Source organism: Neofelis nebulosa, chromosome 17 (genome assembly GCF_028018385.1).
Source record: "Neofelis nebulosa isolate mNeoNeb1 chromosome 17, mNeoNeb1.pri, whole genome shotgun sequence".
NCBI classification, from domain to species: Eukaryota; Metazoa; Chordata; class Mammalia; order Carnivora; family Felidae; genus Neofelis; species Neofelis nebulosa.
This window is the reverse complement of record NC_080798.1, coordinates 34,806,299-34,832,135: the sequence shown is the minus strand read 5'-3', so window position 1 is coordinate 34,832,135 and position 25,837 is coordinate 34,806,299. Positions and strand designations below refer to the sequence as shown.

Genomic DNA, 25,837 nt, shown 5'->3' with positions numbered 1-25,837 from the left:
TGTGCTGCTGCCGCTGATGCCCAGACTGCGGCCGGGTGCCAGCCCGCCCCAGAAAAAGTCCACGCGATCGCGTGGCAGCAGCGTTTCAGGGGTTGTGGCAAATCACAACACGCCTCTGGCACCAGGCTTCACCCCCAACGACCTTGTTCCAGCACCAGCGAATGTGGTTGTTCTCCGGGGTCCGCTGACACCTTTGCCTATGAGGGCGGGGGCCACACAGCCTCTACCCGATGTCCTGCCAGCAGGGGAACCACCACTCCCCATGTGGCCCGAGGGCCGCCCAGACTTCACTCTGCTCCTGGCGACTCGCCCTTCCCACCAGAGCACGCCAGGTATCAGCTGCGCAGTTTCCGACTCTGCGCTCCCCGTGTTACAGAGTCTTAGTGGAATTGAAACCCTCTCCTTTCTCCTTTCTCTCTTTTTAGTTCAGTCCCTGCAGCTGTTTCCACTTTTCCACTTTCTCTCCAGCTGCTTTTGGGGAGAGGTGCTTTTCCCATATCCTCCTCCCCTGTCTCCGTCCTCTCTCCGCAAGCAAAAACAGCTCCCTGCCCTCCACAGCTTCTCTCTCCCCCAGTTCACCTCTCCGCACCGTGTACCTGCTGAGTTCTGTGGTTCAGGTTGTGCAGATTGTTATGTTAATCTTCAGATCAGTTTTCTGGGTGTGCAGGATGGTTTAGTCTTGGTCTGGCTATATTTCATGGACGCGAGACGCAAAAAAAAAAAAAAAAAAAAAAACCAACCAACTTCCATGCTGTTCTGCCATCTTCTCCAGCGTTTTCACTTCTGTTGTGGTTGTTGAGAAGTCAGCTCACGTTCTGTCATCCTTTGGAGATGATTTGTCCTTTCTCTCCCGCTGCGTTCAACATCTCTCTGCGTCTGGCATTCTGTGGTTCCAATAAAATGTCTGTAACCCTTACGTTTCTTTTTTTTTATTATGCTTGAGATACTTTGAGCTTCCTGGTTCTGTGGATCTGTTTTTCACTGCTTCTAGAAAATTTACAGCCATTAATGTCTTCAAATGCTGCTTTTCCTCCATTCCCTTTTTCTTCTACTTGTGGGACTCCAGTATATAAGATCTTCTCATTCAATTCTCTGTATCTCTTAATCTCTCATTCATATTATCCACCTCCTGCATTCATTATATGCAACTTCTGGTCCACAAATTCTCTACTCAACTGTTTACCATTGATTAAATTTTTGATTTTGAAATTATGTCTTTCACTCCTGGAATTTCCATATGTTCTTCCCCCAAATATCTCTCCCTTCACCCTTCTTTGTTTATATGTTCATCTTTTCTTTTTTTTTTTAATGTTTATTTGTTTTTGAGAGAAAGACAGACAGAGCATGAGCAGGGGAGGGGCAGAGAGAGAAGGAGACACAGAATCCGAAGCAGGCTCCAGGCTCCGAGTTGTCAGCACAGAGCCCGACGTGGGGTTCGAACTCATAAACTGTGAGATGGTGACCTGAGCCGAAGTCGGATGCTTAACCTCCCCTGTGTAACTATTTTTTAAACATGTCATACGTGGCCACTCTGTATTCTGACCCTGGAGGACTCGTGTGTTGCTTCCTGTCTCTGCTGTCACTCATGGTAACTTGTCTTCTTGTGACTTGGTAAGTTTTGTATTTAAGCTCATCAGCGAGTCTTATCTGCAGGGGTCCTCCTGGCCCACCTGAGGGAAGCTTTCCTCTGCCTTGAGTTTACTTCTGCTCCTGCCAAGAGCCGAGGGCTTCCCAACCTAGGACCACCTCACCAGCCCCCCTTTAGAGTTTTTCGTCACAACAGATACAAGTTCCCATCTTCCCCATCCCTAGATCCAAAGATCACTATCACCGTGTGGCAAAACCTCTAGAGGACTCTGGCCTTGGGGCTCCGCAGGCAACCAGCCAATCAGGCCAGCTCTCTGACTCTCTCCTACCCACCCCAGCACCTCTGGATTCATTCTCCAACCCCCTCTGCCGAAACCTGAGCCCCGGCCTCTGTATCCCCTCTCCCTCCTTTATTTTTCTAATCGCATGAGTTCCCACTAATGATATCCTATTTATTTGTTAAATGGCTTATTATATGCCACCGTCAGCAACCTGCACAGTGTCTGGATTGTGCCTCACAATTGCGTGATGGACATATAATAAATGAAGGAGTGAACGAGGCATAGTACCTGTCCCCCAACTGCTCTCAGTCTGGAAGCTGAGACAGACCAGGAGACAGAGAAATAACTACTCCTAAGGGGAGAGGGCAGGGGCCGTGGAGGCGAGAGAAGACCCCACCCTAGATGCTGGAGGGCAGGGCCAGCTTCCTAGTCCGGACTCCAGGAGGTCAGGGGAGGGTGCAAAGCAGAGATCTCAGGGTTGGGCTCTCATCTTTCCACGAATGAAAGCACTGAGGGACAGTGTTCTGGGAAAAGAGAACAGCTTGTGCCGAGGCCTGGCAGTGAGAAAGAACCTGTTCGAGGAACTGAAAGGAGTTGAGTGTGGCAGCTGCTAGGAGGATGAGGAAGGAGTGGTGGGTGACGGGCTGGAGAAGACGGCAAGGGGCAGACCCCCAGGGCCTTTGGAGCTCCTGTGAGGAGTTTGTCAAAAAGGAGGAACAGAGTATAGAAGGGCGTGATCAGGCTGCAGGGTGGAAATTCCCTCTGGCTTCTGAGTGAAAGGAGGATGGGAATGGGGAGGCAGGGAGGCCGGGGAGGAGGCTCTGCAGGGATGGAGGCTGGGCCAAGGTTGATAGCGGGGGAGGGGTGCAGCACAAGGCCGACTCCTTGAGCGCCCTCTCGGCGACCTTGGCAGGTAAGGGGAGCACCGAGGAGAAGCCTGGCTGAGTCAGCCCGAGTGTGCAGGGTTTGTTCAGTGGGCAGAGGGGCTCCCCAGTCAGCACATCTGGGGTACAGTTGAAGGGTAAAGAGTGCATACCCTGCACTCCCAAGCCGATGCTCCTTTGTAATAGGGTTGCCAGACAGCCAAAGAAACGGGGAGCATGATAGACAGACAGTTACAGGGTTCGCAGCTAAACTTGAATTTCAGATAAACAGTGAATAATTTTTTAGTATATGTCTCTCAAATTGGGCATTCTGTATTTTATCTGGCAACCCTGCTTTCAAACCCCACCCCGTCATGCACACACTGTGCCTTCCTGATGCGGCAGCATCTAAACAACACAGACACCTCTAGTTTGCGGCCCCACGGCATCCATTTGTCATCCTACCCGGTCCATCTCCCCACTGGCCTGCAAGCCCCCGGAGATCTGAGCCCAGTCCCCAGGCTGGGCCAGGCCAGGACCCTGCTGGGAGTGAGGGGAAGGCAGGGAGGTCCAGCAGGTCTCCTTCATCCCTGCCCCCACACCCGGGAGGGGCATTTCTGGGAACTGATCCCCATGGTGTTCAGGGCCACATGCCTGGGCCTGTTTTCTGGAACGACCAGAACGACCCCTTGTCACTGTGGCCACATCCTCCCTTGGGATATAGCCCTGGGCTTGGTAGGGTCTAGAGGTGGGGCCTGAACTAGTGGGGTGGGCCAAGTCACAGGCAAGGCCCTTGTTCACTGGGCTACAGACCCAGAGCTGTCTGAGACCAGGAGTGGGAACCTGCCCTGATCCCTCAGCACCCTCATTAGTATGAGACCCCCCCCTCCCCCAGGCCTAAGGAGCCTGGTACCACTCAGGACTGGGCCAACCCCAGGCAGGGGACTTGGATGGGGACCCACATCACCCTGATAGAGGTGGGGGGCCACTCTGAAGTCGGAGCAGAGGCCACTCTAGGGAAAGTGGGGGAGGAGGTGATGAAGCTGAGGGACAGCAGGTTGTGCCTAGTGATGGCGTGCCCTCTCAGTTGACTCTGTTAATAATAATAGCAAAAACACTAATGATAACAATGATAACCGTTTATTGAGCACTTACTACGTGCTAAGCCTCTTTATATGGGTTTTTTTTTTTCATCTTCAAAATAGGCACCCCTACTACTACCTCTATTTTACAGATTAGAAAACTGAGGCACAGAGAACTTGAGCGGCTTGTCACATAGCTGGCAAGTGGCAGAGCCATCTGAGCCCAGGCAGTCTGGCTCTAGAGACCACAGTACTCACCACCCAGAGAAGGGCTATTTGCATCAAGAAATGAGCAGAGGGCAGAAGATCCCCCCGGGAGAAAAGGGATCCAGCTCCAGTTCCCTCGCCGTGCCCTCCACAGCCATTATTACCTGTCTGACGGCCTGGGGCGGCGCCCTGAGAGCCTACCCCAGGCCACGGCTTTAGCGCCGGATATGCCCAGAAGAGCCAGAACCGGCAGCTGCGTTGGGAAAAGAGAGAAATGGCCATGTAAACGGTGTGAGAACTCTTTCTTTGGTCCCTCAGCAGGAGCAGTTCTGGAAGCAGGACCTCTGCAGCTCGTGTGTCAAGTCCACAGACAGGTGACATTTCCAGATGGATTTTGGAGCCAACGGCCTCTGAGCACAGGCCAACAGCGCCCTCTGGTGTGCATCCTGGGAATGCAGCTGGCTTCGTGAGCCCTCTCCCTCTTGGTCTGACAGATAGGTCAAGGTAGGTCTCTACAACTGTGGCCTTAGCTTGGGTTTAGAATCCATACCCTCACGCCTACCAGGGGAAATTCGATCCTAACCGATCATCAAATACCCAGGTCACAGGCCCAGCTGGCTCAGGTGGAGGAGAAAGAGGCTCTGCCCTCCTATCCCCAGGAAGCCCTATCGCCAGCTTCTGTTCTACATGGCCTATAGGGGTCTTGGGAGCACTGGAGGAGGAGCTTCTGGGAAGGACTGGACTTCCTGATCTTTAAGAACAGTCCTGGAGGTGGGTCATCATAATTTGTGGGGACTGAAGGAAAAGCAGCCTCAGGCATAAGCTGGTGAGGTTTCACACACTGGGTGTGACTCAGCTCTGGGCTGGGGACCCTGGGCCAAGATGTGGTCTGGCCCTCCCCAGAAGGAAGGTGGCAGGGCCCAGCGGGAAATATCCAGGGCAGATTGGCAGAGACCCCGCCCCCAGCAGGCAGTTGGAAGTAACGGGGCCCACTAAGACCTTCTTCCCTGGTTTTACTCAGTCTTCACAAAGCTCTTGGGCTAGACAGGACCGAAGCCATCTGCCCCATGTCACAGATGTGGAAACCAGGGTCAGGGAGATGACAGGCCCAAGGTCATACAGTAAGACTCGGAGCCAAGCCTCGAAATATGGCCTCCTGACTCCCAAGCCAGTGCTCTGCCCATGGGCCTGACCAGGTACCCTGGGCCCAGGCACCCCAGTAACTGTTGCTGACCCCCAGCGGGGTTGCACCTGTCCCGGGGCAGAATGCCCTGCCCTCTTGGGCCCGGGGAAGCCATGGAGGTAGGGAAGCCTCCCTGGAGGGCACAGGGGCTTCTGGTGTCCAGCAGCTGACCTGCCACCTTCTCTGGTGGGAGCCAGAGTCTCGGGCTGCAGGCAGCCAGAGAGGCTACGGGTTCTGGGCCAGCGGGCCCAGACTACGGCATCGTCTGGGAGGAGCTGAACGCTTCCATCTCTGCCTCCACTTCTGCCTCTGAGCGGCACCTCTGGGAGCAGAACCACAGGAAGAGGAAGAAACCTGCAAGCAAAAGACTGGTCAGGGGGACACTGGCAGGAGCAACGTGGCGCCCCACCCCAAATCCAGGGATCTCCTCGCTGGGGGTGAGCTGAGCTTCCTTGAGGCCCAGGAGTCATTCTTAGGGCCCCTTACTGTTGGAAGCCAGAAGGGGCAGAGCATAGAAGCTGGAGGACCAGCCACCACTAGGCCAGAAGGTGCCTTTGTGCCAATTAGAAGGACATGCTCCTTCCCATGGGCAGAAGGAGCCCCCAAACCAGCTTGGCAGGGGAGCTGGATTTCTGCCCCTGACTCGCCCCCTTGGCCTGAAGCCCTTCGGGCTAAACATCTACCTGCCGCTGTGCACACCCCTTGGGGCTTCTTCCACGCCTCCCGCGGGCCCTACCGTACAGCGAGTTGAAGATGGTGAAGAGGAAGAGCTGGGGCAGCAGGAAGACACCAAAGGAGAAGAAAGCCAAGGCCCAGGTGGTGCCCAGCAGCATGGTGAGGCCCAGCACGGTGACGCTATCTCGGCAGGCCCGGGTGCCCGGCACTTTCTCCTGCGCCCGCAGCCTGCGCACGGCCCGCAGCGCCCAAGCCAGCACCACCAGGTTGAAAAGGGATGTGAGGCCACCATAGCCCATGACCAAGATGTTGTGCACCCAGCGGCTCCGCACCCAGCATCTGTAGAGGAGGGATGAAGTTCAGGGTCGGTGTGGCTCCCAAGGCCAGCGTGGGGAGTAGATCCTGGTCTCTGGGCCTCTGGATGGGCTCCTGAACCTGGGCCTGTCTCCTGGCCCAGACCCGTTGTTTCTTTTCCGACCACACGTGTGGTGAAGTTCTGGGCCCAGCTTTCCAGCCAGGCCACCACATTAGGCCCCACCTGCCACCTCAGCCTCCTGCCTCAAGCCCCCCAAGCTCTCCTTTCCAGCCACACAGGGCTCTCTCATGCCTCCATGCCTTAGCCCACCTGAAAACTCTTCCTCTCCTTTCTACGTCTTACCTCTTTCCCCTTCCACGGCCAGCCAAACTGCCAACTTGTACGATACTGTCAGATCATTGGCCCCGGGGGCCCTCTTTCCTCCTCCCACCCACCACACGGTCATCACCATCCAATCAGCATCTCTGTGCAGTAGACCCCTCCCCACCTAGACTGGGCCGACATGCTGGGCTCTGAGCAGCAAACAAGCTGTTGAAAGTCGGGGCAGCCTGGTGGAGGGGCACTCACGGCGACGTGTGGACCGAGGAGCAGAGAAGAAACAGCAGGAAGATGCCACCGAGGACTGAGGAAAGAGCAGAGGCCTGGCAGTGGCCCCAGCCCTGCTCCTAGACCCTCCCTGAGGGCTTCATGCCCTTTGCTTCCCCAGGACACCTGCAAGACAGGTGGTACCTTCTACCCACTCAGACACCGTGTCCCATACTTTCCGTGGATTAGCCCATTCAGTTCTCACGATGACCCCATGAGGCAGGTGCATCACCATCCCCGTCCTGCTGATGAGGAAACTGAGGCTCTGGCTTAGGAACATGCGCTAGTAAGAGGCAAAGGTGGGATTTGAAGTCCCAGGCTCAATGCCTGTGTCCCTGTCACAGTCGCCTGCTCGAGCCCCTGCTGTGGCAGCCACCATTCTTGAATGTGATCTTGGGGATTTATCCACGGGACTGAGTGTGGTCATGGATCATTCCTTTTCACCACAGTGTGACAATCCAGCAGGGGTGGCTCTATCGCAATTTACTAACCAGTGTCCCGTCAGCGGGCACGGGAGTACGTTCAAGGTTGGTTTTTTGTTATTGTTTTTTGTGTTCAGGAACACATATCTACATAGGAAGGGTCTTTTAAATGCAGGAGAATGAAAGTCACGAAGCCAGATGAGGGGGAAAGGAGAAAGAAGGAAGAAGCTTTGGGAGAAGCTGGTCCTTAGAGTGGGGAGTGCTCTGACAGCCCAGCAATAATGTCCTTCCTGTCCCCACTGCAGGGCACACAGCACATATTATATTAAAACTCATGGTGAGGGGCACCTGGGTGGTTCAGTCAGTTAGGCGTCTGACTTCAGCTCAGGTCATGATCTTGTGGTTCATGAGTTCAATCCCTGCATCAGGCTCTGTGCTGACAGCTCAGAGCCTGGAGCCTGCTTCAGATTCTGTGTCTTCCTCTCTCTCTGCCCCTCCCCCACTCGTGCTCTGTCTCTCTCTCTCTCTCTCTCTCTCTCTCTGTCTCAAAATAAATAAAAATTCTTAAAACATTTTTTAAAAAAACTACATGGTTAAGGAGCCCCAAGTCACACCTCCTCTGACGAAGCAGCCTGACCCTTGCCGTGAGGAATGAACCCCACTCTGCCTCCACTCGGTGCCCAGAGTTCTCACTTCCTGGAGGCTGGGGGGCCGAGCTCTGGAGCCGTCCTGCCTGTGGTCAAGTCCCAGCTCTGCCATTGACCATCTGGGTTTCCTTGGGCAGGGTTCATCAGCTGTCTGTGCCTCAGTTTCCCTAACAGTAAACAGAGGCTGACAACAGGACCCACTCCTTGCTGCAAGGTTTAAACAGGATAATTCATGGGGCGCCTGGGTGGCGCAGTCGGTTAAGCGTCCGACTTCAGCCAGGTCACGATCTCGCGGTCCGTGAGTTCGAGCCCCGCGTCAGGCTCTGGGCCGATGGCTCGGAGCCTGGAGCCTGCTTCCGATTCTGTGTCTCCCTCTCTCTCTGCCCCACCCCTGTTCATGCTCTGTCTCTCTCTGTCCCAAAAATAAATAAAAAACGTTGAAAAAAAAAATTTTTAAACAAAAAAAAAAATAAACAGGATAATTCATGAGGCCTGCCACAGAGTTGGCCCTCAGCAGTCCTGAGCTTGTGTCAGCCAGGAAAGAAAGCAGGATGGACAGCTGAATACTGGAGCTAGGTCGACGGGAGGTTATTAAGCTATTCTCCCTACATTGGCTGTTAGAAACGTCATAGCAAGACGGGGCGCCTGGGTGGCGCAGTCGGTTAAGCGTCCGACTTCAGCCAGGTCACGATCTCGCGGTCTTCGAGCCCCGCGTCGGGCTCTGGGCTGATGGCTCAGAGCCTGGAGCCTGTTTCCGATTCTGTGTCTCCCTCTCTCTCTGCCCCTCCCCCGTTCATGCTATGTCTCTCTCTGTCCCAAAAATAAATAAAAATCGTTGAAAAAAAAAAAAAGAAACTTCATAGCAAGAGAAAGGTTAATGTCCGAGAGCACAGGAAGAAGCAACAGAGTCTGGCCCCCCCAGACCCCCAGGCCCCCCGACACACACACACACACACACACACACACACACATACACATGTGAGCCCTGTCCTTGGGATGTCCCAGCCCTTGCAGCACTGTCTCTGACCAGGAGGGTCTGTGGGCTGGCAGTGCTATGCCAGGCACAGATTGGGAGGTACAGGAGGCTGAGTGAGCACAGCAAGGTGGTGGGAAAGGACAGCAGAGTCAGGCGCAGGCTGAGCTCCCCCAGTGAGGTCTGAGAGCGGGAGGGGGCGCTGGGCCGGCCTCTGTGCTGCCAGGAGGTGGAGGGCCTGCTACCCTGGCTTGGGAGGCCCATGAGCAAGCACCAGAGTTCATGCCAGGGCTCCCTAGGGTTAGCCAGCCTAGGACGACAGCCTGCCTCTGCAGGAGGCTTCGGGAATCCAGCAGAAGGTGTGGCAAAGGCCCCTGGAAACCACCTCCTCTCTGAGCCCTGGTCCCCTGCTTGCCCCACAGCCAGTGTCCTGCCTACAGCACACCCTGTTCAGAGCCCCTGGGTCCTTCCACCAGAGCCAGAGAGCCTGCCACAGCCCTGAAGGTACTCACATGGAATGGTTCTGGAAGCCCGTGCCATTTCCCCGGCTGTCGAAGAGTGGGATTGTGTGAGGTCCATACACTGAATTCTGGTCAGCAAGAAGGAGCAGCACCAGGAGGGCTGGGACCCCTGAGGGATGAGACAGAGTTCTCAGCCTCTGTCAGGTGACCCCAGAGAACGGCTTGTCATGGGTCCCTGGGGCTGCTAAGACAGAATCACACTGAGCAAGTGGGGAGGGAGAGGGACTGTTCTGAGCCCCCAGCCCCTGCCATATTGTCCAGCTTCAAAGCCCGTAACCTGGAGGTCTGAGAGGAGACCGCTCTCCAAGATGATGTTAGTGAGGGCTCTAGGGTGGGATGGCAATGGCAGTAGCAGTGGGGAGACCGGGCTAGTGGGACAGAGGCTTGGGGGAACTCGTGAGGAAACCAGAGATGCCAAAGAAGGGCTAGGATGGTGGTAGAGGTGCCAGTGACGGTGACGCCGGAGATGGTGGTGAAGGTGATGCCAGAGTCAGAGGTGGTGACGGAAGTGGCAGTGGTGGAGTTGATGGAGGTGTTGGGGTGGAGGTGATGGAAATGTTGGGGTGGAGGTGATGGAGGTGTTGGGGGTTGGGGGGAATGGAGGTGTTGGGGTGGAGGTGATGGAGGTGTTGGGGGTGGAGGTGATGGAGGGGTTGGGGGTGGGGGGGATGGAAATGTTGGGGTGGAGGTGATGGAGGGGTTGGGGGTAATGGAGGTGTTGGGGGTGGAGGTGATGGAGGTGTTGGAGGTGGAGGGGATGGAGGTGTTGGGGGTGGAGGGAATGGAGGTGTTGGGGTAGAGGAGATAGAGGTGTTGGGGGTGGGGGGAATGGAGGTGTTGGGGGTAGGGGAATGGAGGTGTTGGGGGTGGGGGAATGGAGGTGTTGGGGGTGGGGGAATGGAGGTGTTGGGGTGGAGGTGATGGAGATGTTGGGGGTGGAGGTGATGGAGGTGTTGGGGGTGGGGGAATGGAGGTGTTGGGGTGGAGGTGATGGAGGTGTTGGGGGTGGAGGGGATGGAGGTGTTGGGGGTGGGGGGGATGGAAATGTTGGGGTGGAGGTGATGGAGGTGTTGGGGGTTGGGGGGAATGGAGGTGTTGGGGTGGAGGTGATGGAGGTGTTGGGGGTGGAGGTGATGGAGGTGTTGGGGGTGGGGGAATGGAGGTGTTGGGGTGGAGGTGATGGAGGTGTTGGGGGTGGAGGGGATGGAGGTGTTGGGGGTGGTGGGGATGGAAATGTTGGGGTGGAGGTGATGGAGGTGTTGGGGGTTGGGGGGAATGGAGGTGTTGGGGTGGAGGTGATGGAGGTGTTGGGGGTGGAGGTGATGGAGGTGTTGGGGGTGGGGGGGATGGAGGTGTTGGGGTGGAGGTCGCCATGGAGGTTTGGAAGTAGAACCGATGATAAGAAAAGCAGTGTAGAAAGTAGTGGTGAGCGTTGGCAGGGATGATGATCGGTGCTCATGGTCGCTCTGATGAGGAAGAGGAGAAAGAGAAGGGCAGGAGAGGGTAGACTGCCCGTGTGGCTGGAACCCTCAGGAAGCAAGAGGGGAGGGCGGCTCTGCTTACCCCAACCCACTGCACACAGCTTGAGCATATATCGGCGGATGTAGATGTTGTAGACGCGCACGAGGAGGAGGTAGAGGTTGAAGCCTTCGATGGCCATCCAGGTGAGGCAGCTGAGCAGCGCAAAGTGCAGGATGGCCGCCAATGCTGTGCATGCTGCCCCGGCCCTGGCCAGCACAGGACTCAGCAGGAAGGCGACGTTCAGGAGCAGCACAGACGCATGCAGGTTCATGTGGATGTGTGTTGTGGAGTCACCCTGCTTCCTGCGGGCAGGAGCATGCCCTTCCGTGGCCTGGGGACGTCACCCAGGCAGTGCCACCCCCTGGGCTCACGGACACACAATGATGGGAATGCTGAGGTTGAGAGGTCGCGGGGATCCAACAGCAGCCACACAGCAAGGCTGGTCTCCTGCCCCCATCCCCTGGAGGAGTCCACCCCACTCTGGGGGATCAATTGGATAAGGAGGGGTGCTGAGCAGCAGCGGGTGGGAGGTCCTGGCACGGGGGCAGGGGAATACCTGGCTTGGAAATGCAGCAGGATAGTGAGAAGCGAGGCCACGACAGAGATGCTGCAGCCCACCAGGGAGATGTACGTAAGAGGCGCCAGCAGCTCTGCGGGGATCGGGGCCGGGGAGAGTTGCTGCAGGAAGGAAGGGGGGATGGAGGACAGAAGCATGGGAATGCCCTCCCCGCACCCACAGGGACCTGCTAAGACCTCAGCTCCAAGCTCCCCTGCCCCACCACAAAGCCTACCATGGTCCTGACTTGAAAGAAAAAGCTCTGGCAGATACGGTGGCCTTTGCCCCCGTCAACTCCCATCTCCCCTCTCTCTATGAGAACCTCCCCTGCCTCGCTGTCTATGCACATAGACATATATGGACACTGTGCGTGGACAGTGCACCAGGCCTGACTTATCAGAGCCCTCCCTCCTCCTGCTCAGAGTGATTGGTTGAGGGATGGGAATGTGACACACTCCAGGCCAGTGGGACTCAATCCCCAAACTAGCTGGCAGAATTGGGAAAGAGCCAGTTAGAGCCTACTGGCCTGAAAGCTAGTAGGACACGAGCCTGGATCTGCTAGCAGCCATATAATTATCCTGAAGGGAAATTCCGTCTGAAGCCCAGGCCAGTACAAAGCAAACACAGGTGAGAGATATAGAGCCTTGTCTTGGTGATATTGAACATCTTGATCAAGCCATGCCTGAAGCCCAACATAGCCTCTTCAGCCACAGGAGTTCATACGTTTCTCTTTTTTTCTCCTTAAGCCCATTTGAGTTGGATTGTCTGTCCCTTGCACCTGCCTATGCCCTGCTCCTCTTGCCTAGACATGGGGTCCTTTACAGCTTTGACTCCCATCACCCAGACTGGATGCACACATACCATGAGAACAGCGAAGTAGCTGAGGTGGTTGCAGCGGCAGAGCACCTGGGAAGGTGACGGCTGCTCTGTGCGACAGCCCTCGGGGCTCCAGACCCCCCAGTGATCCTTGCTGGCTCCTTCCTTCCAAAAGACACAGGTCGCTGTGTAGCCTTCCTAAGGGGAGATGGTGGAGTTGGGTATGGAGGAGGCCCGTGGATCAGAGTCTGGAAATTGTGGGAGCCAAAGCTGATTCAACTGCACCCTTGTCAGCATCTTACAAGGCACTGGCTGGGCTTTGGCCAGACGGACCCAGATTCCAGACTCACCTCCACTATGGACTCTCAGAGTAACCTGGGCAAGTTGCCAAGTTTCTCTATGCCTCAGTTTACTCATCTGTAAAATGGGATCCTCTATACACAATTTCTCAAAGAGGGTATTAAATTACGGGCCATGCGGAATCTTGAGTGACCAGCTCTGGCTGGACAGTAGGCGCTCTACAATCAACTGTGCCCTTTCTCCTCCTCCTCACGGGGAACAACGATATTGCAGGTGCACTGCCCAGGGCGGGAAAGAGACTCATCCACAGACAACCCTGATGCTGAGCCATGGGGGTGGTGGGGTGGGAGGAACGACACAGAAAGTGCCATGGAAAACCACTGAGCAAGGGGTAGGGGGGTCCCAAGGAGGGAAGGGACGATTGGGGCACTGGGGTCTTTGAGGACACATCAGGTCTCAGCAGAAGTGGAACGAGGGCAATCCAGATAAAGGGAACTGCGGGAGCAAAGGTTCAGAGGAAAGTAAGGGAAGGATGATGGAGAAAATGAGAGTGCAGAGCAGTCTCATGAAGCTGATGGAAAGTCAGGGCAGAATGTAGAGTCTCTGGGCTTTTCCGGAATGCCAGGGCCAGGAGAGCAGAGACACCAGGGCTTGTGCTCACCCAGCAGCCCTTCTCCCTCACTCCCGGGTCAGCTTCTGAGCTTCCCTTGAAGACCCATACCTGCCCCCATGGCAGATCAGATGAATCCAGCCCAGTCCCCAAGCCGTGTGACCCAGGCCTGGCCAATCCACACGTTCCATCCACCTGTGTGCAGTGATGGTGCAGGGATGGACACATGACCCAGCTGGACCCTAAGGACTCCATTTTGGAACCCTCATTTGCACTGATGAGGAAGAGCCTCCTGGGAAGAGGGGATGGAAGTCCAGCACTTTTGCTGCCATCTTACCAGAGTAGAGATCCGAGATAGGAAACCATTGCTGAGCGATGGAAAGAGGCTGAGCCAGAATGGCATTGCATCAGCCCCTGGATCCAGCCAGGCCTGAAGCTGGACAGCCCTGGACATTTCATCTGCATGAGCCCATCCTTTCTGTGTTTAAGCTGGCTTGACTTGGCTTTGTATCACTTGCGACTCAAAGAATCCTGCCTAATGTGGTAAGTAAAAATAAATTAAGCAAAACTTCTCTCTCTGATTCCTTTGACAGGAATTTTCAAACTGTGATCGATTTGAAATGGTTTGTTTTCGAAATGCTTCCATGGGTGTGGGTTTAGTTGAGCCAGAATTCAACAGGAGCCACAAGGGGCAGGGATGAGGTGGAAATGGGGGCACCCCCCACAGTACCAGGCTTCGGTTGTGCCAGAAGCTGATGTTGATCGGCTCACTGAGGTTGTTCACGTGTCCGTGACTCAGCTGGGCTCCCAGGACATAGTTATTGAGCAAAGATGAGTTGATACTCTGGAAGGACAGCAGAAGGGCTGACTGGAGAGGATGGATGCATGGAGACCCCGGCTGAGGTCCGAGAGCCCCCCTTCACCAGCCCCTTCCCCCGGGTGAGAACAGCAGTGTGCCTTCACATGTGGGCCAGCCTCCTAGCCTTTGCGTATGCTGTCCCCTCCACCTGGAAAGCTGTCCCTTCAGCACCCACCCCCCACCTCTCCGCCATGGATTCAGTGCATTCTAGCCTCCATCTGTCCTCGCTCACTTTCAAAGCCAAAGTTAAAAACACCTTTGTCTGTCTCCCATCTAGGGACAGACACATACAGGGTAGATTGATTGTAATTGCACCCCCAACACCATTCTCCTAAAACCAAGGCCCAGAAAGGACAGCGGCTGGCTCAGGTTGCACAATGGGCTGGTCCCACCTGGTGCTGGTCCCTGTGCAGAGGCCAGGCAATGGTACGGATGCCTGCAGTGCCCTCAAGAAGGGGCCGGCACCTACCCTGCTTGGCCCCCGTGTGGCACTGACCTGGAAAAAGTAGTCAGTGAAGAAGTAAATGCAGATGAGGCGCAGCTCCCTGGGGCGGGTCCTGCAGGCATTCTGGGTCAGCTCTGCCGGGAACTGCATGGCGTGCGGCACCGAGGCCTACGGGCAGCCATGGACGGGCTAAGCCACACCCGGCCCCAACACTTCCACTGCTCCCCGCTCCTTGCGAAGCCTTCCCATCCTGTTCTTTCCCTGGGGCATTTCATCCCTAGGAGGCTCCACCTGCAGAGCCCTCGCCTCCCAGGCTGTACTTCCTCCCCAACTTCCTGAGATCCCGGGCCCTCCCTCCAGGCTGCCCCTGCCTCGATTTACCCCACCCAACTGGGGCCCCTGGGGATGGAGCTCGTCAGCCTTCAGCGCCCAGACGGTCAGCAGGAATCACACCAGAGTCTTCCAAGGACCCTGGCTTCCCTGGCCTCTCCCACTGCCGCCTCCCCTCGGGGACCTGCAGAAGCAGGAAGAGGACATTGCCCTTGAGGGGCCACACAGCACCCTCTCTTTCCACCATTCATGTGAGGAATGTCAGCCCCATTTTACAGAAGAGGCAACTCACAGCTATTAGGGCAGACCAGATTAGTTGGGGGAAAGTCCAGACCCGAAGCCCCTGGAGGATTTCTAGGGTCGAGACCCTGGCTGCCCTCCATCTCCTGGCCCCCTCTGACCTGGGGGACCCGCTCCAGAGTCGCACTGCTCAGTGCGAGGCCAGTGAAGTCACAGCCCAGCTTGAAGGCCAGTGTCTGGATGCTGTGCGTCTGCAAGGTAAGGTTCTTGCCCCCGAAGCTGGTGTTCAACAGGCTGCACTCCAGGCCCCGGATAAGCCTGAGGGTGAGAGAGCTGGCCAGGGTCTGGAGTGGGCGTGGGGGCAAGAGGGGCCCCAGACAGCCAATAAGGGCAGGGCCTCGCCCAGCCCATACCTGCTACCCCTACCTCCGGACCTTTGCACACACAGTGTCCCTGGCACACTCTTACCTCTCCACCCCACACATCTCCTGATCACCTCTTGTTCAGGTCCAGGTCTTTGGACACCTCCTTCAGGAAGACTTTTCTGGATTTTTTCTGCTGACTGAGTGAAATGCCACATAGTCCCTGTGCTCCCCCGGCCAGTCATCAGCACCATCCCCTCACCCAGAGCTTCGAGACCATTCGAGAGCTCGGTCCAGCTTTGCAACTCCTTCCCAGGAAAATGCAGAGACCCATGATTCTGCACCTGATTTCATGGCATCCGTAGTTAAAGGCCCTAAACCAGACAGCAAACTTGATAAGGGCAGGGACGTGGTTAACCTGCATCTTCCAAGCCTCGTGCTGGGCACACAGTAGGTACTCAATAACTGAATGTTGAATAAATGCATTAATGGTCTACACTGGACAACCCTGGGCCACTGACTCAAGGCGCAAGCTGTGGGTGGGAGGCACAGCTGACTCAAGGGGGGCAGGGAGGGCCGTCCAACTCACCCACGAAGCGAAGTCACATTGCGGTTCCTGGACATCATCTCCAGGGTCTTCATCCAGCTCAGGGGTTCTTGGGACTCCTCTGCAGGGCAGGTCACACCTCCACATCAGCCTCTGTCCCCACAGCCTCTGGGCCCTTCTACCACAGCCTCAGCCTTGCTGCTGCCCCGGGAGACCTCAGTGCCCTCTTTCAAGCTCCCTTGGTTTAGGGCGTCCCCCTTTCACATCACAGCCACGGGCCCGGGCTCGGATTGCCCCCCAGTTCAGCAGCACCCCCTTACCCACTGTATCACTGTGAGCAATCATGAGGCACAGGCAGAGGAAAAAGACCCTATGGTCATCCATGTCCTGTTCCCAGTCTCTTCCAAAAACTAGTTTCCAACCTGGAAAAGATGCATGCCATTGTCACCATGGTAAAAGAGTGAGCTCTAACTTCTAGGTGTCCGGCATGTCCCAAAGGTAGGACATCTAGCATTTTATATATTTTTTTTAATGTTTATGTATTTTTGAGAGAGAGTGAAAGAGCACAAGCAGGGGAGGGGCAGAGAGAGAGGGGAACAGAGGGTCCAAAGCGGGCTCAGTGCTAACAGCAGAGAGCCTGATGTGGGGCTTGAACTTGAGAACCATGAGATTACGACCTAAGCCAAAGGCCGATGCTTAATCGGCTAGCCACCCAGGCACCCCAGGACACGTAGCATTTTAATTAATCCTCGTTACTCCTGCATTTCACAAATGAGGAAACTGAGGCTCAGAGAGCAAGTGGGTTTGCTCTGCTTTAGGCTCCCTGAGTCAGGTCTCTGTGACTCCAAGAATCCCAGATTGTTTGTTCAGAAATGCCCACCATTACCAGCTTTGCCTGAGTCACTCTCCCTCCCCAAAAAAATGGTCTGTCTGGGGGCTTCTCCAGGGCGCTGACTTCACCCAGGGGGAAGTTGCTTGGGAGCAAGCAACAGGTAACCCTGTTGAGCTGTGTCATTAATTCACTGTGTGACTTTGGGCAGGGGTCTGTCCCTCTCAGCCTTCATTTTCTGTAGTTTTAAAATAAACCAATAAACGTCTGCTTAACTATAGCAAATCTATGTCAACCCCCCGAAACTCCACTAAAATGAGAGTGAGTGGATAAACGGGCACAAAGCCACAAAGACAGAAGAGGAAAGAAGTCAACAGCAGGTGAGAAATGTTAGCAAAACTTTGGAGGCTCCAAGCAGGTGACCACCTGGTAATCAGTTTAGCCAATCGTAAAGAGTTGAGCCCCAGTGTCTGCAGTGGGGAGAGGTGTGGAGTGAGGGAGGGGAAAAGGGGAGGGGACAGGGAGAAGGCTTAGAGCTCTGGGAGCACTTGAGAACCAGAGGCATCGAGAACCTCTAAAAGAAGGGTGAAGGCAAAAAAAATGGGGGATTGATGGTGGTGAGTCTTTTAAATGACCAGCTGGGGCCCCAGATCTCCTCTGTCACCCGGGGTGCCCAGGACTGTTGTCATCACCACCCTACCACCCTCAACCGCATTCCAACATAAAGTTCATTCCCGGGAAACCGTGCATGCCAGAGGACCTGAGGGCAAGGATGGGATGCCATTCAGGTATAGAAAAATTAAGCCATATCCCTTCCTCACCACTTCCTCCACTCAGCTTCCAGAAGCCTGCAGCAGCCAGGTGACGATGCTCTAAGCCAGGAGAAAACTCTTTGCTGAAGAACTGGCTATTCCAAGAAAAGTATCCTATAGCTACTGAGGTTTTGATGTTCCTCAGTGAAATGGCCAGGACCAGACTCAGGTTGGAGCTTTCCCAGTTATCAGTCCTGACAAGCAATAAGGCTTTAGTGCTGCACTCTTAAAGGTGAGCGGTCAACAGAGGATCACTAGGTATTTTAAAACATACACCCTCTTTCAGAAAGCTGCTGGAGGACGTGCTCCAACAGAATGAGGGAGTAACTTGTGAAAGACAACACAGGACACAGGAAACCCTAGCGGAGAAGAGACAAAGCTATTCCCCCGGTTGTAGGTTGGACAGCAGGACTGGGTATATCCTGTCCGGAAGGGAGCAGGAGAAAAGAAGTTTCCAGGAGGAAGGCTTCAACAAAGAAAAGGAGGAGAAGGAGGAGATTATACAGATTAATTGGGTGAAGCATACACAGAATCTTTCTGTACTATTTTTTTGCAGCCTCCTATGAATTTGTCATTTTTTCAAAAGTAGAAGTTCAAAAATACAGTACACTGGATCGCCACGTCACTATCGAAAGTTATGATGTCAATAGTAACATAAAAGAGGAACATAGTATATTATTACGCATTGAAAAGAGCAAGTTGAACATAACACTCACAATATAATCACATGTATGGAAATGTGTGCAAATATACATGCTTAAGCCTAGGAGGGTATCTACAAGAATGGTCACCAAAATGCTAATAATGTTATGGGAAGGAGGATTACTCTCTTTTTTATGTTTTCTGTATAGTTCAAATTTTCTGCAACGAACATGTGTTATCTTCAAAACAGAAAAGCAAGTTTTTAATCCTTAGAGTTTTTTTATTTTTTACTTATTTTTAAATTTTTTTAACGTTTATTCATTTTTTTTTAAATTTTTTTTTTCAATGTTTTTTATTTATTTTTGGGACAGAGAGAGACAGAGCATGAACGGGGGAGGGGCAGAGAGAGAGGGAGACACAGAATCGGAAACAGGCTCCAGGCTCCGAGCCATCAGCCCAGAGCCTGACGCGGGGCTCGAACCCACGGACCGCGAGGTCGTGACCTGGCTGAAGTCGGACGCTTAACCGACTGCGCCACCCAGGCGCCCCATCGTTTATTCATTCTTGAGAGACAGAGAGACAGAGCATGAGTGGGGAAGGGGCAGAGAGCGAGAGGGAGACACAGAATCCGAAGCAGGCTCCAGGCTCAGAGCTGTCAGCACAGAGCCCGACGCGGGGCTCGAACTCATGGAGCGTGAGATCATGACCTGAGCTGAAGTCAGACGCCCAACCGACTGAGCCACCCAGGTGCCCCAACTTAGAGGTTTTTTTAATGCTCCAAATGACTAGCATTATGGAAAAAATAATGGTGACATATTGCTTATGTAAAACAAAAACCATGTTGCAAAGCAGTGTAATCCAACCCTTGTAAAAGTCATATTTTTTCATATATGCAAAATGTGGAAGATTCAGGGGTCACTTCTGGGTACTAGTTTTGATTGCCTGTATTTTCTGAAGTTACCCTGCGTTATAGTTGTATATTTCTTGATTTTTATTTGCTCTTTGCTTTTGGAATTTACATCTTTCAAATATAAACAATAAATAACCACACAAGCACATAAAATCATAGTATCCCTGCTGCCCGTGTCACCCAACCACTCGGTTCCTCGTTAGTCACCCCCAGGTAACTACCATCATTAGTGTTTTGTGGACTTTGCCAAGTTTCATATATAGATAAGCACACATAGGGCACTTGGGTGGCTCAGTCAGCTAAGTGTCCAACTCCTGTTTTTGGCTCAGGTCATGATCTCACAGATCAAGTCCCGTGTTGGGCTCTGTGCTGACGGCGTGGGGCCCACTTGGGATTCTCTCTCTCTCTCTCTCTCTCTCTCTCTCTCTCTGTCTCTCCCTCTCTGCTGCTCCCCTGCTCTCTCTCAAAAGAAGAAAACTTAAAAAACTATATATAAGGGGGCGCCTGGGTGGCTTGGTTGGTTAAGCGTCCGACTTCAGCTCAGGTCATGATCTCACGGTCTGTGAGTTCGAGCCCCGCGTCGGGCTCTGTGCTGACAGCTCAGAGCCTGGATACTGTTTCAGATTCTGTGTCTCCCTCTCTCTCTGACCCTCCCCTGTTCATGCTCTGTCTCTCTCTGTCTCAAAAATAAATAAAAACGTTAAAAAAAATTAAAAAAAATATATATATAAGCACATATATATGATTCTCCTCATTTTATTAAAAAAAAGCACACTTTTTACTGTTCTGCACTCTGCATTTTTCTCTTGAAAATATATCTTGGAGAGCTTTCTGTAACAGTTCCTAGAGCTTCCATTTTTTACTATTACAACTTCATAGTCTAACGTTGGAGGGATAAACCCTAACTTCTTCAGTGGGTGCCCTGTGAACAGCTAGTTGTGTTGATTCCAGTCTTTGGTTCTTTCCAAAGTGCAGCTGTTCTGATGTCATTTCCCACGTGTGCAAGTTCACCATCTGCCCTTTTAAAAAAAAAAAAAAATGTTTCTTTCTGTTTGAGAGAGAGAGACAGAGACAGAGAGAGACAGAGTGTGAGTGGGGGAGGGGCAGAGAGAGATGGAGACACAGATTCCAAAGCAGGCTCCAAGCTCCCAGCTGTCAGCACAGGGTCCGAAGCGGGGCTCGAACTCACAGACCGCAAGATCATGACCTGAGCCAGGGTCGGACGCCCAACCAGCTGAGCCACCCGGGAGCCCCACATCTGCCCATTTTTACATCAGGTTTGACTCTTCCTTATCTTCTCAAAACTCTTTACATAATAGGAAAATTAGCTCATTGTCTACTGTGTGAGTTACAAATATATTTCCTAGTTTGTCATTTGCCTTTTAACATTACACATGGTCCTTCTGCCGGTAGGAGTCTTTTTTTGTATGTATAATTTTTATGTAATCAGAATTAGCAGCATGTTCTCTTAGGTCTTCTGGATTTTGAGTTGTAGCTAGAAAGGCCTTCCCTGCTCCAACATTACAAAGGAATTCTCTTAAGTTTCTCCTAGTCCTTTTAAGTTTGCATTTTTCACATTGGAACCTCCAGTCCATTTGCATCGATCCCGGAGTACAGTATGAGATGGGGATGTGATGGTTTTTCCCGGGTAGTCGTACATGTGTCTTAACACTATTAATATATGTGTTGATTTGAAAAGAGAATAGAGACTTTGGAGTCACAGAGTGCTGGGTTCTTATTCATTTGGCCACTTGGTTATTTATTAGGCTGTGTTACCTTGGGCAATTGACTTGCCCTCTCTGAACCTCAGAGAAGACAGGAGGGAAAACATTTGAGGGGACAAAGGAAGCTGCTGAATGAAACAATTAAAACTTTTCAGATAAGAAGTCTGAGGACCCAACAGTGCAGACAGATCTCGGGTCATCTCGTCTACCCCCTCACTGTGTGAATGGAGGCCCAGACAATGGTGCAGATTTGACCTCTAGGGTCTGGACCATAAAGCCAGCTCCCCAGGCCCTTGGCCACCCTGCTCTGTGTCTACAGAGGGAAGAGGGGCCTAACCCCACCACCAACTGGAGAAATCAAGGTCAAAGCAGAAGTGACACCTCTCCTAGACCCCTCAAATAGCTGTGGTTACCACTCCCTTTCCCAGGGGACAAATCACAATCCTCACCTCTGCTTAACACACCCCTCTCCCCTGCCCTTCAGAGAAGCCACCGTGCAGCATTGCCCCACACCCTCACCCATCTCACCGTGGCCCACAATTCATTATCTGAAGCTCCCTGGGAAACAGAAACCCCCTACCTGATGTCCAAGACGGTTCCAGTTGACTGTGCGGAAACTGGAAACCACACAGGAGTTTGCCTGGGAGGTGACGGCAGTCCCGTGGTGAAGCCAGGACTCAAACCCAGGGCCCCAGGCTCCAAGTCCAGTGCTGTGTGCCACAGGCTCCCAAAGATGGTTGGGTTGTTCTACGGATGAGTAAGCCTCTATCTAGGTCAACAAAGAGATAAGGAAACAACAGGGTGCAGACTAGAGCCTCTAGAAGATGCAAATTTGATAGCCACTTCCAGTATTCAGTGCCTGGGCTGGGACGTGGGGCAATAACTCTACTTCTCTGTGCTTGAGGGCTTCCCATCTGTAAACTGAAGCCAAGGACACCTATTTCTCAGGGAGAGAGACACATAGACATTTCCATGATCCCACTGCAAGTTTAGGGCTCTGACCCAAAGCCCCAGCTGGGGATACATCTGAGCATATGCCTTGGGAACCCCTGCCTTCCTCCCTGGGGCTGACTGTGCATCCCCCCCACCCACCCCCCCCCCCCCCCCCGCCCCACAGCCTGCCCTCTCCCCGGCAGCACCAGGCCAGCTATGCTCCTGGAGCCCCCACGGCTGGCCTCACCCCAGCCTGGGTGAGGACTGAACCTGTGGTCTCTGCAGGAAAGCCCTGACAAATACCATTATTAGCCCCATTTTACAGGTGGGGAAAGGGAGGCCACGCCAAGGCCCAACTTAGTCTGTGACTAAGCCAGCACTGGACCCATTTCCCTGAGACATAGAGTCCCCGGGCTCCAGTCCAGGTCACTCTGAGAGGAATGGCACCAGCTCCCGTTTGCCCAGTACAAACTCCATCCAGGCCCTTCCCAATGTCATCTAAGGTGCAGGCTACCAGATTAACCCCACTGTACAGATGAGGAAACTGAAATCCAGGAAAGTCTAATAACTTGCCATAGGTTGCAGCAGGGAGCTAAGATTTGAACCTAGTGCCTAAACACTCCTTCGTTTAAATTGCTCTCTTTTGGGGCGCCTGGGTGGCTCAGTCGGTTAAGCGTCCAACTTCAGCTCAGGTCACGATCTCGCGGTCCGTGAGTTCGAGCCCCGCGTCGGGCTCTGGGCTGATGGCTCAGAGCCTGGAGCCTGCTTCAGATCCTGTGTCTCCCTCTCTCTCTGACCCTCCCCCGTTCATACTCTGTCTCTCTCTGTCCCAAAAATAAAATAAACATTAAAAAAAAATTTTTTTTTAATAAATTGCTCTCTTTTTTTTAAATATAGATTTCTACATTCCCAGGGATCTGGAGTTGCCCCCAGAGAGTGAAGGGATTGAGGTGTGTCCCCAGCTTGCTGCTCCCAGGATGTCACCAATGCTGGGCCCCGGCAGGCACCTGCTGGGGACCGGGTGGATAAGGACAGGTGAGGGAGTGGGGAATAGAGATGCTGGATGGGGCTGACCTGTGAAGCCGCTGCTGCTGTCCTGTTGCCACGGGCTCCCAGCTCCAGTCCACAGAACAAAAGGGAACTTGGATGTCTCTGCCGGCCGCCTCCTCTCTGCTCCCCTCAGTGCTCGGCACGGGCTCTCAGACCTCCCCTTCTCTCTGCTCTCCTTGCCCCCACACAACACAACACGCTCTCACTTCACTTCACTTCTTCTTTCACTGCAGCCTCTTGCTTCCTCTGGTCTCTGGGCTCAGAACACTTCTTGCTTTCACTCCCCAGCTCCTGCAGCACTTCCTGGGGATGGCAGTACCTCAAGGAGATGTCTGATATCAGTGGGGGAAGGGGGGAGAGCTGGCCCTCGTGGCACCCCACAAGGTTTCAAGACCTGCCTCTGCTCTGCACCTCTTCAGCCTCAGTTTTCCCGTCTGCAGAAAGGGAGAATGACCCCTGCCTGAACTGACAATCAATGAGAGTGATGATGGCCAGGACCTCAGGCAAAGGCTGGGTCGGATTGCCTGGGTTCAAATACCAAGCCTGCCATTTACTGGCTGGGGGACTTTGGGCAAGTGACTGAAACTCTCTGAACCTCAGCTTCCCCTCTGTAAAATGGAGATAAGACAGTACCACGTAAGAGCGCCTGGGTGGCTTGGTGGGTTAAACATCCAACTCTTGATTTCAGCTCAGGTCATGATCTCTGGGCTCATGAGATCAAGCCCCGAGTAGGGCTCTGTGCTAACAACACAGAGTCTGCTTGGGATTCTCTCTCTCCCTCTCTCTCTGCCCCTTGTCCACACACACACACACACACACACACACACACACTCTCTCTCAAAAATAAATAAACACACTTTAAAAAGGAAAAGAGAGAGATAGTACCACCTCATGGGGTAGTGTGGGGCTTATAAAAGGAAATGCTGCGAAGTCACCAGCAGCGCTCCACAAAGCTCCCCTGTTTCACACATGGGGGAGACTGAGGTCTGGAGAGGACAAGAGCCTGGCCCGGAATTACCCAATGCAGAGCCCTCCGGGGCAGGGTCTTGCTCAGAACAGCGCTCAGAAAATGTGGCCAGACTTGGGGCTGGAAGGCTGGTCAGCCGGTCCTATTCCAGCCACTTCCTGTGCAGGATCCTAAGGGGAAGGGGAAGTATCTGTGTATTTTGGTGGGAGGCAGGGTGCTCTCTCTTGTCCAGCCAGACTCCCTGGGCAAATTCCGGCTCAGGAAAGTATTTTTCTCCCCCCCGGGATGAGAAGGGGTTGCAGCAAGGAGGAGACAGGCAGGTCCCAACAGGGTCTCTCTCCTCTTTCCCCCAGCCCGTGGCCCTTCCAGCATCAACCCAAGTGCCACCCACAGGTAGCTCAGGCCTCTCTGGGAAGGGGGAAGAGAGCTGCCTCTTGGAGGGCAGCGAGATCTGAGGGGAGCACAGGTCCACGCATCCAGGTTCCGCACTCCCTCTCCCACTGCAAGAGGCTGCAGGGTAAAGGTTTTGCAGAGACACCTGTGCACTTTTGTCCTGAACCCTTGGCCACACTCTTGCTAAACGACTTGGGAAAGTCCTTGCCTTTCTCCGCACTTTGGTTTTCTGTGGCCACAACCCAGGCCATGACCTCCAGGCCCTTCATTACTGAGGTTTCCTGTCCACCTCTATCTAAGGCTATTAACACCAGCAGCCTTCCTCCTCGTGCTGTTTGCGAGCCCAAGAGGCTGCTCTCAGGGCTCAGGATGAGGCCCTGCTCACGCCAAATCCCCTCTATTTCCCACCTGGGATCTGTGCCTCAGTTGCAGTGCTGGTTTTACCTCACCGTGCACCCCAGACCCTGGAAATCACCACCAAGATACTCTCCGGCTCAAAAGCCAGCAGTGGCTCCAGATTGCCTTCGTGGTCCAGCCCCGTCCAACTTCCACCCAGCTCTGGATGGGCTTGCCACATTCGCATCCACCTCCCCGCTCTGTCCCAGCTGGGACACACACGTACTGGGCAGGAGCCCAGCTCTTCTCCATCCCTCAGGCGCTCAGGGGCAGCTCCCCTGAGTCCAGCTTCCCCTGAGAAGGCTGATCTGCCTCCACCTCCCCTATAAAACATTCCAGATGCTTCAGTTTTAGGAGGCATGCCAGGCCCTTGCTCAGCCCCCCAGGCAGGGAGGAAGCAGCAAGCCACCTCCCTCTCCCCATCCTGGGAGAGCCACACACCATCCCTAGGGAAGCATCTCTCTCTCCCCATGGGGGCTACTCACCCCGTGATCTGCAAGAAGACAGTAAGTGGGACCCCCAACAGGACATTACCTAAACTGAGTCACACCATGAAGAAGTCACTCGCTGTTCATTGTTTTTCAATCCTGGCTGCATCCAGGAGAAGCCTCCATTTAGAGCTGAATTCTCTCTAACTTGTCTCTTGCCTTGCGTCCTTATCTTTTCATTTCTCAGTCTTTTATATTGGACTCAGAAAACTAGATACCTGATTTTTAATAATTTTTTATTGTGGCAAAATATACATAAAATTTACCAGTTTAACCGTTTTTTAAGTGGACGGTTCAGTGGCAGTAAGTACATTCACAATGCTATACAACCCTCACCACCATGTGTCTCCAGAACTTTTCCACCTTTCCAAACTGAAACTCTGTCCCCATGAAATAGCAACTTTCCCTACCCCCCTCCCTGCAGCCCCCTGGCAACCACCAGTCTACTCGGAATCTTATCACTCTAGGAAACTTCTAGAAGTGGAATCACACAATATTTGTCCTTTTGTGACAGGCTTATTTCCCTTAATGTAATGTCTTTGCAGTCAATCCATGCTGTGGCATGCATCCAGAATTCCCTTCCTTCTTAAGGCTGAGTAACTTTCCTTTGAATGTACAGACCAATTTCATCTATCCATTTGTCCACTAACAGACACCTGGGTGGCCTCTACCTTTTGGCTATTGTGAAAAATGCCCCTATTTAACAAAGAGCAAGTTTCTAGCTAGATTTTAGTAGCATTGTTTGTTCGCATGACATTAATTTTT

The 25,837-nt window shown here is 53.5% G+C and overlaps 1 protein-coding gene across 6 annotated transcripts; it reads right to left on the bottom strand.

Moving 5' to 3' along the window:
• Positions 1–3,855: 3,855 nt before the first annotated feature.
• On the bottom strand, positions 3,856–23,316 carry ADGRG5 (adhesion G protein-coupled receptor G5). 6 transcript variants are annotated; one of them, XM_058706851.1, is made up of 13 exons: positions 22,853–23,290; positions 21,426–21,614; positions 16,249–16,350; positions 15,971–16,049; positions 15,181–15,337; positions 14,501–14,617; positions 13,876–13,989; positions 12,281–12,433; positions 11,420–11,541; positions 10,906–11,165; positions 9,334–9,451; positions 5,940–6,217; positions 3,856–5,557 (listed from the first exon to the last, which is right to left on the bottom strand). In XM_058706851.1, the coding sequence occupies exons 3-13, from the start codon at positions 16,310–16,312 to the stop codon at positions 5,457–5,459; spliced, it is 1,563 nt and encodes a 520-aa protein (XP_058562834.1). In that variant the 5' UTR covers positions 16,313–16,350; positions 21,426–21,614; positions 22,853–23,290; the 3' UTR covers positions 3,856–5,456. The 6 variants fall into 6 exon arrangements, 5 of the variants coding, with proteins under 5 accessions (XP_058562834.1, XP_058562836.1, XP_058562835.1 ...); XM_058706853.1 differs by having other exon boundaries at positions 21,426–21,610; XR_009255729.1 differs by lacking the exon at positions 3,856–5,557 and adding an exon at positions 6,537–6,816 and having other exon boundaries at positions 6,113–6,217; positions 22,853–23,316.
• Between the last annotated feature and the right edge of the window lie 2,521 nt (positions 23,317–25,837).